The following is a 13,460-nucleotide window of genomic DNA, read 5'->3' on the forward strand; positions in this document are numbered from 1 at the left end:
AGTAGATGCTCCATTGTGTGGGTCATTTAAAATGTCAACTGAATGAGATACTGGAAAATATACTGTGAAGGTACAATTCTGCACTGGCAGATAGAGGCTTGATGATGTAATGTGTCTTTTTTCATCTTTGTCTTCTAGACTTAGTCCTTGTCTACACTTACCGGGGGTTCGACGTATGACAATCGATGTAGCAGGTCAGATCGCTCTCCCGTCAACTTCTGTACTCCACCTGAACGAGAAGCGCCAGGGGAGTTGACAGGAGAGCATCTCCAGTTGACATCACGTAGTGTGGAACCCACGGTAAGTAGATCTAAGTAAGTCGACTTCAGCTACGTTATTCACATAGCCCAAGTTGCATAACTTGGATCGATCTTCCCCTTGTATTGTAGACAAGGACTTAGACCTGGTCTACACTAGGAATTTACAGGCATATAGCGAACATCTCTCAGGGGTATGAAAAATCCACACCTTTGAGAGACAGATCTATACCAACTTAACCCTCTGTGTAGATAACTCTAGGTGGACAGAAGAATTCTCCTGTCCATCTTGCTACCACCTCTCAGGGAAGATGGATTACTGACGCCAACGGGAGAATCCCTCCCGTCGGTATAGATAGTGTCTACACTGAAGCGCTTACAGTGGTGCAGGTGTCACGCTCAAGTATAGACAAGTCCTCATATGACAAGTGTGTGTTAATATTACTTTTTTCCCCCTCTGTTCTAACACAGTATCATGTGTTCATCACTTTTTAAACAGGAAAGAATATAGAAAACATACACATTAATGGGAAAGTTGTGCCAACAGATACAAAATTACTTCTGACGCTCTATTTTGAATTCCTCACATTTTTCATCTTTTGCGACATGTAATTTTAAGTGATTAGTGCTGACAGTGAATGTGACACAGAATAATAGATGAAGCATGCACTAACCTTTGACACATTTAAACACAAGCTCTGCCCTCTTTAAGCACCATGGTATAGTCATTTCCTTAAAAAAGAAAATCTAATTAAAAATTGGTTTAAGTTAACAAAAATATCAACAAGTGGCTCAAGACAATAGCGTTGCAAGACAATGTTTTTTCTAACAGGTCTTTAATATTTTCGTGTTTATCTTATTCCAATGTCTTTATTACTCCCATATTGTCTTTACAGTCTCTAGTGTTATGACCTTCCACACCTGCTCATTTGCTGAACACAATTTTCTCTACTATAAAGCAGAAAGTTCTCTTCTTAAGCGGAGGTCTCTCGAATGTCTCAGGCCACAGACCACATTTGCTAATGTTCATTGATCTGCTTCATTCTTTTCAAATAATATCATAGACAAAGAACACTTAGTTTTCCAATGCATTCTGGAAATGTTTATTGTTATGGATTACCTACTGAGTTATTTACAGTGCTGCGACAGGCTACTGTGTGAACAGTGCAATATGCATTTTTAAGCTGAGATTTTCAAAGGACGATATTGATGAACAGCGCCCATTTGTCTCAAGAACATTCACATGCACTATTACCATAAGCGGCTTTGAAAATCTCATCTTTCAGGTATTAGGTACAATTAAATTGCTTATATGGTCAGATCCATACTTTGGATTGCTAGAGTAAGGATGTGTTTAACAGCCTAACTGCAGTCACTGCATTTGTTGGTATTCCTTTTGAGGACCTCTAGCTATGACCCTCATACTATGGCCACTGGCATACTAAAAATGCCTTGGGCAGATAGGTCTTCTGTTGGGGTTGGATTTATATCACAAAATAAATTCAAAAATTCAAGTGAAAGATACAAGAAGAGATGGAGGGGGAAATTTGTAGCTCCGTTAAATACCAAGATTAGGTATGGTACCCTGCGCCTATAACGTTTTCCAAGAGGCATGGCTAATAGGGACTTGTCAAATAAATTTGAGATCTAGATAAAAGTTTAAACACTGGGGAACATTACAGATGCTCCCCAACTTACGCAAGCATTCAGTTCCGAAATACCTGGCATAACTTGAATTTTGCGTAAGTCAGGAACATATACCCGACAATTATGCGGAAAAAAAAAAAAAAAAAAAAAACCACCACCAACTGTTTCTAGCTTACGGAACTTTTTCCGTAAGTGCGGGTTTGCATAACCCGGGGAGCATCTCTACATGAATTTCGGACATTCCTTGGAATCTAAGCCAAAAAATGGAAAATACTATTTTTATCTCACTTGTAATCCATCAGTGGCAGATATATAAATGTCAATTTTATTAACCTTATTTAAAAAGAATCATTCCTATGATTCACACTCTGGAACTTCAAAAGTTAAGCACCTCCCAGTATGAACAGAACTATGCATATAAACATGGACTTGCCACTCTACATACCCTTCCAAATTTCCAGTTTAAGCACTTTTGTATTCCATAAAACCAGCAAATGGTTCTAAATCTGCACAGTGTAAATTACAGACTGTCAAACACCACATAAAGAGCATCTCTACAGCAGGGGGGGGAAAAAATCAGTCTTATTTAAAAAGTATCAAACTTCTGATCATTTCGTAACACAAATACAGTTCACCCTATACGTTGCCTCAGGGGGGTTGCTGTAAGCCACAGTTTCCACCTACACTAGATACAGTGGATCGTTATATATTATTTAAAAAAACAAAAACAAAAAACTAGAGTGGCAGTAGAACCAACATCGTAAAATGGTAACATTTAAAAACAATTTTCTCATGATGCAAATCCTTAGCATCTGTTTGCTTTGCCCTTAGATTACGCAACAAATGAATCAGATAGCTCAATGCTGGACAACAGAATATATATTTTTTCAAGCTTTCCGGAAGAAATACTGGGTCTTCATTGTAATTTATCTGCCTACACAGGCTGTCTGTCACATGTAAGGTAGGCGTTTGTTGGTGGTTTTGATCCCTGTTTTGGCCTAGTTTAAAAACCAGTGTCTAAAAAGAAAGGTCCTGTTGCCCTGAAGGCAAATTAGCAGTAGTTTTGCAGTCAGTAAGGTCAAAAAACATTTGATACCTTAAAAGGACCTACCGAAGAAGCAGGATATGACACCAGTTCTTGGACAGTGTCAGAGGAGTACAGATGTTAAGTGTTGGGGACACTCACGGAAATAACAGATTGAACACAGAACGCCAATGAATTAAACCCACAAAAACTCAAATATGAATTAGAACCTGAATCATTACTGTGTCATCTTTAAAAATGATATACTCATGATTTCACTATGCTATCAGGTTATTTTTTACATGCAGAGTATTCCACTAAGGTTCATAAGGCTACTCACACCAGATGGGCAGGGTCCTATGTACTAGTGTATGGGGTAAAAAAGATACGATCATTCTGGGTTGAGTTTTGATTAGTATCACTCTAGTGAGGTACAAGAAGTGTTCAGGGAGTATGGTCTGCAGTCAGTAACCATGATCTCATCACTGTCTTGCCCTGTAAAAATCTATCAAAAAAAGAGCTTGATTTGTTAGGAGGGCCATTGTCTAGGACAGAGGTGGGCAACCTACGGCCCGTGGGATCCTCCTGTCCGGCCCCTGAGCTCCTGGCCCGGGAGGCTACCCCTGGCCCCTCCCCTGCTGTTCCCCCTTCCCCGCAGCCGCAGCTCACTCCGACCCCGGTGCTCCGTGCTGTGCGGTGGCGACGGCATAGCTGAGGGGGGGGAATCCTGTCTGAAAGGAGTTCAGCCAGTAACACCGATAAAGCACGTGATGAGAGAAATCTTTGCTTTGAATTCACTTTGCTTGATAAGTTAGGTATTAGTTTGTGTTTTAACTTTTATTTCTTTGTAACCAATTCTAAATTTTATACCTTATTACTTGTAATCACTTTATCTATCTTTCTGTAGTTAACAAACCTGCTTTATTGTTTTGTTTAAAGCAGTATGTGTTTCGATTGAAGTGTCTGGGAAGCTCCATTTGAGATAAGGTTTGTGCATGTTATTTTCTATTAACAAAATGACGGACTTTCTATGAGCTTGTGTTATTCAGAAGGGTACTGGGCTGTACACCACACACATTTCTAGGGGCAAGTCTGGGCCTGGGAGTTTGCTGGTGTCACTCTGACACTCACATTCAGGAGTGGCTGGCTAAGAGCACTCATAACTCATCTGGGAGTAATTTACATGCTAGAGAGGCTGTGTGTGAACAAGGCCAAGAGTGGTTGCAATGTGAAAGGGACCCCAGGTTAGAGAACTGAGGGGACACAGCTGGCCATCAGTTCAGATTGTACCCTGGGGAATGTCACACAGGTGCTTAAGTTTTTACAGCATCAGGCCCTATAAGGGCTAAAAATAGAGAGTCAAGTCCTGAAGTCTCTAAGCAGTTCTCAGTCAGGCAAAAGTCCAATTAATTTCTATACATTTGCCTTAGTAAGGACCGGGCTACAATAGTTATACTCTGACTAAATGTGAATTTGGTAGCTGTCTCATATGATATATCTGATGGAAATGAGGAGTGGAATTGTTTATAGTGGTACAAGGGCACATACCCAAAATAATCTGCAAAAATGATACAAACAGCCAGTTTATGCTACAGGTAGTAAAATCTCCATTTCTACTTTTTGGACTTTTCAGAAAATGTTCTGCATCCCTGTAATGGTCACAATAGGTGCCTGACTGACACCCCTGAGAAATGTTCTGCTTTTCTATAGAACAGTAATACAGGCAACAGAAGCCACAAAATATTCCTCCTCTTTCTATCCATGGCAACCACAACACCTGAGGAACAAAGCAACAGCTCTGAGCTGAGGGAGGGAGGGGGATCCTGTCTGAGAGGAGTTCAGCCCATCTGCTCAGACTGCCAGTTGTGGTGTTTTCAGTGATGAAATGTAAACACCCGTCCATTAGGAAATAGCATGAAGTTACCTCAGGTTATGCAGCACACAGGACAGAACCGGGTTTGCACACATTGAAGTCTACAGAGTGTACTTTTTAAAAAACCCAGCAGTATTATTATTACAATTATTTGCACTGCCATATCACCAAGGGGCCCCAGTTATGGACCAGGACCATTAGGCACAAGTGAAACAGGAAAAGCAACTTTTTTTGTGACATTCACTTTATATGAAGTTCCAATACCAGTAAAAGAGAAGTCACCCTTCATTCAGGTTAATAAACTCCATGCAGTTGCTAAATTATAAAAATCCATCTATAAAAGGGCTTTTTTTTTCTTTTCTTTTTTTTGCAGAACAACAAAGAAAGCTCCTGATGAATGCCTGTCACAATGAAACATCTCAACATCTCTGCAGCTGTGCTCCTGGTTAACCACTTTACAAAAAAAAATTTTTGCGTAGGTGGTAAACACAACTTTAGAAAACAAGGTTTCCAAAGGCACCAAGTTCAGATTAGCTTTCAGAAATCTGATATTGTTCATTTCTCCCTGTCAAATGTATTACAAAAGTTGTATGTTTTAAATTAGGTCAGCCAGCTGCAATAATTTGTTTGTTACCAACAGTTCCAATTCAATTCACAAAGTATATCAAGGATGAATATATAGTTTTGCCTAAATCTACACATACTATGCTGGTCATAATGTTTATTCTGCAAATGCTTAAACCAGAAAACCAATACAAAAAGGGAGATAAAAGAAATTAGCATTTAAGAATCTAAAGAGCTAGGTGTTCATTCTATTCTTCAGTTTCACACATTAGAACGTGTCTTAACTAGGATCCCATCAGAAAATGAGGAGCAAGTCTACACTACAGTGCTAAATCGGCACAGCTGCACCGATGCAGATGCACGGCTGTAGCACATCTGGTGAAAACATGCTATGCCAACAGGAGAGCGATCTGCCATCAGCATAATTACTACACCTCGGCGAGAAGCAGAAGCTATGTTGGCGGGAGAGTGTCTCCCACTGACATAGCACCGGTGAGAACCATGAAAACTTGCGTCGCTTGGGGTATGTGTATGTGATTTTTCACACCCCTGAGTGACATAAGTTACAGATGCTCCCTGACTTACGCAAGTGTCGAATTTTGTGTAAGACGGGAACGTTTATCCGACAATTACGCAAGAAAAAAAAAAAAGCTTACGGAACTTTTTCTGTAAGTGCGGATTTGTGTAAGTTGGGTTTGCGTAACCCAGGGAGCGTCTGTATATCGACTTGGGCTATAGTGTAAACCTGCCCTTAGAGTACAAGGACGGGATATATATAATTTTTTTTTTTTTAAGATTATGCAACTGAAAATAAAACTGAACTAAAGGTTGAAGAAAATCCACAAAATATATCACAGGAATCAACTGATGTTCTCCCTCCCTAATTAAAACCTAAGACTCAAGTTCTGATAACCAATCTCCATGAATAGACTTATGCCTGCATAGATCAACTCAGGTTTGCAGCCTGAAAAAAGGTTTATATCAGAGATAAGATTTCATTTTTTAAGAGAGTTAATTATCTAGTTCTAAACTTTTAGGTTGAAGTATATAACTATGCACAACACTAACTGAGAGTTTCCTAACTTTTGCACAATTACATCTTTTACAATAATAGGTCTTGATCCTACAAAAGAATCTGTGCAGACCCTATGTCTGTGTGGGGTGCCATTTAAATCAGGATCCCTACTGGTGATTCCTTTGCAGGACTAGGGTCAGATTGATTAGTTTCTGAAGAAGGACTATGCAATGCTAAAAGTAGTGTTTTAAGTTAGGTTGCTTTTTCCTCCCTCTCCCTCCTCCCCCCCCCCTTTTTTTGTTAAATATAAAGACTGAGACCATCCTGTACTATCTACAAATAATAAATAGAACACAGAGACAAACAGTGCTAGTACACTCTAAATTTCTCACCTCCACTCTTTTTCAACCAGCATCAATGAAAACTGGGAGTATGGCACAGCTACTGTAGAGCTTTCTCAATTAGACCAGCAAATGTAGGAATATGCTACTTTTCTGAGTGCAAATATAGAGGTTAAATTACTCGGTGGTTTTGTTGGTTTTTTTTTGTTTTGTTTGCTTTTACTTACCTCTGACATATCGTGTACCAGTAGAAGAGGGATGCTAATTGTAGTAATATCATGTGTACAGCAAACTTTGAGAATATTTCTGAGGCCCATGATCGCAGGATCCCGAGCAGTAATGTTACCAGACCTTACATTATCATCCACACACAAATGAAAAGCAACATGAATTTCAGAAAGATTTGAATGGCGTGTGATGTAAAATTCTCCTGCAAAACAATGAAAGAAAATGTAATCTCTATCATGCTAGTAATCTATACTAAATACAAACATATATAATAAACATCAAAGCATGCTGGGAATGACATGTTTTAATACCAATGGTCTGAATCCAATGTGGTGTGTAATGCTCCTTTATCAAATTAAATCAATTGCTGTACTTTCTTACTGTTATTTTAAAGACACAAGGCAAAATGTGCCCATCTAACCTAGATCAGTAGCTATAAATAAGAAAAGACACTAACAGATGTAAAAACCTGCGGAACAGTGACACCCATCCCCTGTTCACATTGACCCAAGACTTATTTCCATGCTTTTCCACTGTATTTAGTTGGCATCAGAGATCTGGTGTAATAAGGCATGACAGTGCCAATATAGACAGATATGATCTATATGTGGTAGAAGACGTCAGTAGAGAAAAAAAATAAAGAGGAGGTGTAACAGTGAAAACATATACGCAAGCAGTGAAGTGCAGACAGATGTGGGAGGCGGAAATACCCAAAATGGATGGGTTAAAATAAAGGCTACAAAAAGCCTGTGGGAAAGGATAGTGGGTTATCTAACAGGAATGTACAGGAAGATGAAGTGGGTTATCAGAGAGCATCAAAATTAAAAAGAAGGTGTAGTAATGGGGGTTAGTTTTTAGGCACTTTTTAAACAATTTGTCAAAAGGTATTTTTAGACTTGGTGGAACACAGTTTTAATCCCCAAAGTGGAGGAAGCATGAAGGGCAATGGAGTCTTGGATCTGATATTAGCCCAAAGTAACAGAGATAAAGGTGTGAGGAAATTTTGGGGACAGCCACCACAAATTAAGATGCTAATCCAACAAACAGATCCACTTGGGTATAGCCCTATTGAAGTCAAGAGGGAAATCTCGGGGGGGGAGAGGGGGGGAGGGTCACCTGCGTGAATCTCGTTGCAGGATTGGGACCTAATTATAAAGATGGGATATAGAAACAGCATCAGTAGGATGCGGATTTTCATGAACAAAATATTTTTGAAATTAAGGATATTGTAGGTGTTGTAAAAGCGGCAAACAAGCCAGTTGGAAAGTGGAGAAAGAAAAGGGGGGAGAATTTAACACTACTCTTCTACCACCAGTCACACAAAATATAAACATTTTTAGGAGTGGCCGAAGGAAAGCTATGTGAATGAACTGGAATACAAGAGAATTATAAATCATAAAGGTAAAGGGGTCAATAGAAAGGAAAGGAAGTGTGTGCAGCAAAAACACCCGCAGACAAAGTAAAGGAGGCAAAAGGAAAGAATACTTGTGATGGGAGGTGGCAAGGGAAACAAAGTTCTGAGTTGGGCCCTTTGCTTCTGGTAGGCCAATTTCAACACTGCTTATGCAAAACAAGGGAGAAATGTTATTCTCCCTATAGGGCTGGTCTACATGCAGTTTGTACATTAATTTAACTGCCCTGGTTTAGAAACAGCTTTAGTGAAATCAGTGCAACCACCACACCCCCAGCTTGGACATCTTCACATCAGTTTGAATGTCTTTTAGCTGAAGTTGGCTTGTAATTAAACTAAACTAATTTAACTGAGTGATTTTAAAAAGTGTCCACATTAGGAATTACCCTGATTCAACTAAAGCTGTTTCTAAATAGTGCACAAATTGTGTGTAGATGTTCAAATCATTTCTACATAAACTTTTCTTACTAATGGGACAACACATACAGAGAAGCAATGAGAGATTTCCTCCTGAAGTCCCTGGTTAAATAAAGCATTTAAGAATATGCTTAATTTTAAGTGTATGAGTAGTCCCACTGACTTTAGTGGGACTACTCATTTGCTTAAAGTTAAGCACATGCTTAAGTGCTTTGCTGGATCACAGCAATAGTGACCAGAATCAACTATTTTAAAAGACAATTGTTTTCTGAAAATATTTCAATACTCCTTCAAATATTGTAAGGTGGGTTGTTTTTTTTATTAGCAAAACAAATCTTAGGCACAGACTGGTTAAGTGACTTTCCCAAAGTCACATGGCAAGTCAGTGGCAAAGCTGGGAATAGAAACCAGATGTCCTGACATACAGACCCGTGCCTTAGCCACAAGAACACCCCTTCTCTCTGATTCAGGGCAAGCTGTGTTTAGTTTCAAATTTGTGCTTTGAATTTAGAACTAGAAAAATATGTATCTATAAAGCACAGTCTGCTTTAAAAAAAAATACAAATCCTCATAATAGTACTCACCAGGCAAAATATTTGATTGGTTTCGTTCAATATTCTTGGACTTATCTTCATTTCCACCATTTCTGTTTACTGAATCTGTATGTAATGTAACCATTAAATACTGTACATTGTATATAAGCTATGTATTACATTAGCCTTGGTAAACAGACATTAAATATTTTCACTCATCACATTTTAAGAATTTAGGAGCTGATCCAAAGCCCTCTGAAATTAATGCAAGTCTTTTAATGGACTTTAGTAGGCTTTGGATCAGGTCCGAATTGCAAAATCATCTCTGACTTCGCTTTCACACAGCAGTCCTTTATTTAGGCGTGCTCCGAAAACCAAATGCACTCAAAATATAATAGAAACAGAATGCTATGAACAGACTTGGAAGGAAGAAAGATTGTTATTTCACTGTACTTGCAAGGCACTCAGATACTATGATGTTGGGGACGCATAAATATATAGTCACTCTAGGCCAGTGGTTCTCAACTCTCGGCCCACCTGGGGCCTAATCAGCACACAGCTGAAGCCCATGTAACATCCTCAGGGCCATACAGGTAGTATGCATACTGTGTGGATGTGGCCCACATAACACAGAGCTGCATATGTGGCCCAATATGGTAAATAGGTTGAGAACCACTGCTTTTCTTTCTTAAAGTTGCCCTCGCCCCCCCTTGGTCTCCTAATTCTCATTTATTTTTATGGTCTTAATTCTCTAAAGCAGGGATCGGCAACCTGTGGCACGTGGCCCGCCAGGGTAAGCTAATTTGTTTACCTGCCATGTCCACAGGTTCAGCCGATCACGGCTCCCACTGGCTGCGGTTCACTGCTCCAGGCCAATGGGGGCAGCGGGAAGCAGCAGCCAGCACATCCCTCGGCCCGCACCACTTCCCGCAGCCCTCATTGGCCTGGAGCGGCGAACTGCGGCCAGTGGGAGCTGTGATTGGCAGAATCTGTGGACGTGGCAGGTAAACAAACCAGCCCAGCCCGCCAGAGGACTTACCCTGGTGGGCCGTGTGCCAAAGGTTGCCGATCCCTGCTCTAAAGTCACATTAGAGTCTTACAGATAAGAGGAGAGCAGTAACTTGATTTTTTTTTATTTGCAAACAGGAACATAAATGTTTATGGAAGCCCATTAACATATAACCAACAATTTTCCATTCATTTTATACAAAAAGAATTTAAAAGAAGTGTAAAAATAAGAAAACAACAATGATTTACTACATGAAATGAATTATCGGTACTACTTTGTATCAAGGAAAATTATGGAGATGTTTACATAAAACCGGAAGTAAAAAAAATACTGAAAACTATTTTCATAAGACTGTCTACTACAACATGCTGGTTCCTAAAGGAAAATAGTTTCTCTATATACTTTTGTGAGCCTACTCACGTTACTGACTCACTTAAACCACATAAGTACTTCTTTGCATGAAAACAAAAGAATGAGTACTGCCTCAACAGCATGTGGTTGAAGACTTCCTGTCATTTTGTGCAATCTCTTAGCCACTTGTAAATACAAGGTAGAGGGGTGAATGATACACTTCCCCCCAGTCCTCATGTTAGTTAGGATATTCTCTTCTTTACTACCCAATGGTTGTGAAGGAAAAAATAGTAACTCCCTCCACATTATTGAAATTTCTAAATCTTTAGACAGAAAATAAAAAAAATAAATCTGACTAAAATTTGTCCATTGCTATAGGCAGGCTTAAATCAGAGAGAGGGAGAAGGTACGGCATGCCAGAACCTTTCCCAAGCTGCCACTTTGTGCATCAGAATCTAAAGATTTTTTTTTTAATTAAGTCTTTTCTGTTAACCAATGCCATATTGTGTGCCCAAGTTTACAGACAGACTGGAACAATAGCTCTAAGAGAGGTGAATTTCCCCATTCATCACACAGGGCATTAATTCAGTTGCTGGTGTATTTCAAGTATAACTAACATCTCATTTTGGCCTCATGAATGTGGAGATACTGCCACTTGATTGAAGGGGAGAAAAATAAAGATGGAGCCAAGGCATCCAGGAGAACCTATCGGTATATTGGAACACCACTGAGAGGTAAACAAGCCTAGAGGACATACACAATCATATTTTGATTATCTGCTCAATCTATCACGAGTGGCCTCTCAAGCAGGCAGCTTCTTTTGTGGGAGGACACTGGAAGAGTACCTCTACCTTTTTTCTTTTAAAAATTTGACACCAGCTATACAGAGTTTGTGAAAATGTCATAACAATTAGCTTTTCTTATAGTATTTTCTTTTAGGGCTTGAGCCTACCTTTTGACAGGACACACAAAGATGTTACAATCATTACAGGATACACATGCATGAGTGTAGAAGCTTAGGATATATGGCAATGTGCACTATATTAAAGTGCACATTTGAATCCTTGATCTCTGCTCATCAGTAGCTTGGAAAGGGATAATACTAATGTTGCTCCAGGCATTAACAGAGGGACTGGTAAAAGTTATAAAATTGTGCCAGATAGCTTTCTCCACACCAGGACCAATGAGTCTAAAACTAATTCAGTGCCAGTTAGAGTAAACAATATCAAAGAAGACAATTACTCTTTGCTTACTACATAACAGATATTGGATCCTGTCTTTCGGAGATCTCTAAAGATTTAAGTGTCAAGAAGAGAAAGGATCTAACAGATGAATGTTTTTCTGCCTACATATGAACCTTTAAAAAGACAAATTAAAATGAGAGCTGGCTGAATTACTGCTATGAAGCAAAGTAAAAGTAACTTATATTGGAAACCACAGATATCCCTAATGTTTCTGTCTTCTCTGAGCTCTCTAGCTTACTTTTATTGCAAATTTTGTACGTTAGTTTCAGACAATCAGTTTGGCAGACCATTTATGCTTCAAGAGACAGAAGCGATCTAATAAACTATTGTGTATTTATATATCACTCATCTCTCCCCCGCACCCAATCCCAAAGTGCTTTTTGGAGGTACATCCCCATTCTACATAGAGGGAAACTGAGGCACAGAGAGTAACTTGCCCATACAGACACACACAAAGCATTTAGTCACAGGGATGTTCTATTTCAAGAAAAATAATTCTGATTGACACTGACCATGCTGTCTTTTTGACTTACTGCTGCGCTGTGCTCTAGCATAAAGTACAACCTGCTGCACAATTTCAAGCTGCTCTTGAATCCCAGGAAAATGGAAATCTGTGCATTCTTGGCAAACTGTTGCAAAATCTAAAAGAAAGTAAGTTTAACACACAAGTTGCGGCTTTTGTCTGCGAATATTATATAATTTTGTGCTAGTACTCTAGCAAGCTAGTGAGAATAGCAAATGTATCTACTATGCTCCACTTTAAATTCAAACAATTTACAAGAGAGCTAGAACATTTTTTAAATAAATGGATTATTTAAAAAGGAAAATCTTCAAAGACTGATATTACATACCAAGTAACCTAAAAGACCATGCCTGAACCAAACAAATACTGTGTGCATAAATTAGTTTTCTCTCTTATTTTGTAAGACATATACATTTGAATGCTGTAACCTCTTTTGTTGGTACCTACCATAAATATTTTAGTGAAATGTGTCAGAGTGTTAGTTACCAACAACTGGTATGACTACTAGTGTAAAAAGTTATGTGCTGCAGACAAAATGAATTAATAGATAAATTTCTCACACAACATATCTAGGAAGCCAGAATCAGAACCCTAGTCCTCCAACACCAAAAACACAGACCTTACAACTACAGAAGAGTGCCCCAGCTGGTAGCAGACTCCTTATCCTTTCTGTGAACAATAGTATGCATCTCCTTAGATCAAAGTGCAATTTTGGTTCAAAATTAATGATTATTAGTATTTCAGAGGTGCATAAAGGCTCCAACTAAGATCAAGGCCCCATTTTGCTAGGACGGAGACACACACACACACACACACACACACTCACTCTTTCTCCCCCCCACACTTGTTTCAATGGGACTACTCCCATAAGCAAACATAAGGATTTAGAAATCTTTGCAGGCCCTAATATACACACATGCTTCACATGGATAGTTCTAAAATATCTGCAACACGGGGGCTAAGTTATAAGACTTTCTTCTACTGTACTGAGCACACTGTCAGCCCTGAACAAATAACACAGCC

General features: G+C 39.2%; 1 protein-coding gene across 30 annotated transcripts in view; it reads right to left on the reverse strand.

The window, feature by feature from the left end:
* The window catches only part of FERRY3 (FERRY endosomal RAB5 effector complex subunit 3), a 28,480-nt gene that overhangs the window by 3,338 nt on the left and 11,682 nt on the right, over nt 1–13,460 (reverse strand). For 12 of the 30 annotated variants that reach the window (XM_005307815.5, XM_005307813.5, XM_065571118.1 and 9 more), the window contains 4 exons: nt 12,427–12,555; nt 9,362–9,436; nt 6,949–7,151; nt 932–989 (listed from right to left, as the gene is read on the reverse strand). In XM_005307815.5, the coding sequence (XP_005307872.1) occupies nt 932–989; nt 6,949–7,151; nt 9,362–9,436; nt 12,427–12,555 (465 nt within the window). The remainder of the gene's footprint in view (nt 1–931; nt 990–6,948; nt 7,152–9,361; nt 9,437–12,426; nt 12,556–13,460) is intronic. The other 18 variants (XM_065571170.1, XM_065571152.1, XM_065571160.1 and 15 more) reach the window with 2 other exon arrangements.

Source organism: Chrysemys picta, chromosome 1 (genome assembly GCF_011386835.1).
Source record: "Chrysemys picta bellii isolate R12L10 chromosome 1, ASM1138683v2, whole genome shotgun sequence".
Lineage (NCBI taxonomy): Eukaryota > Metazoa > Chordata > Testudines > Emydidae > Chrysemys > Chrysemys picta.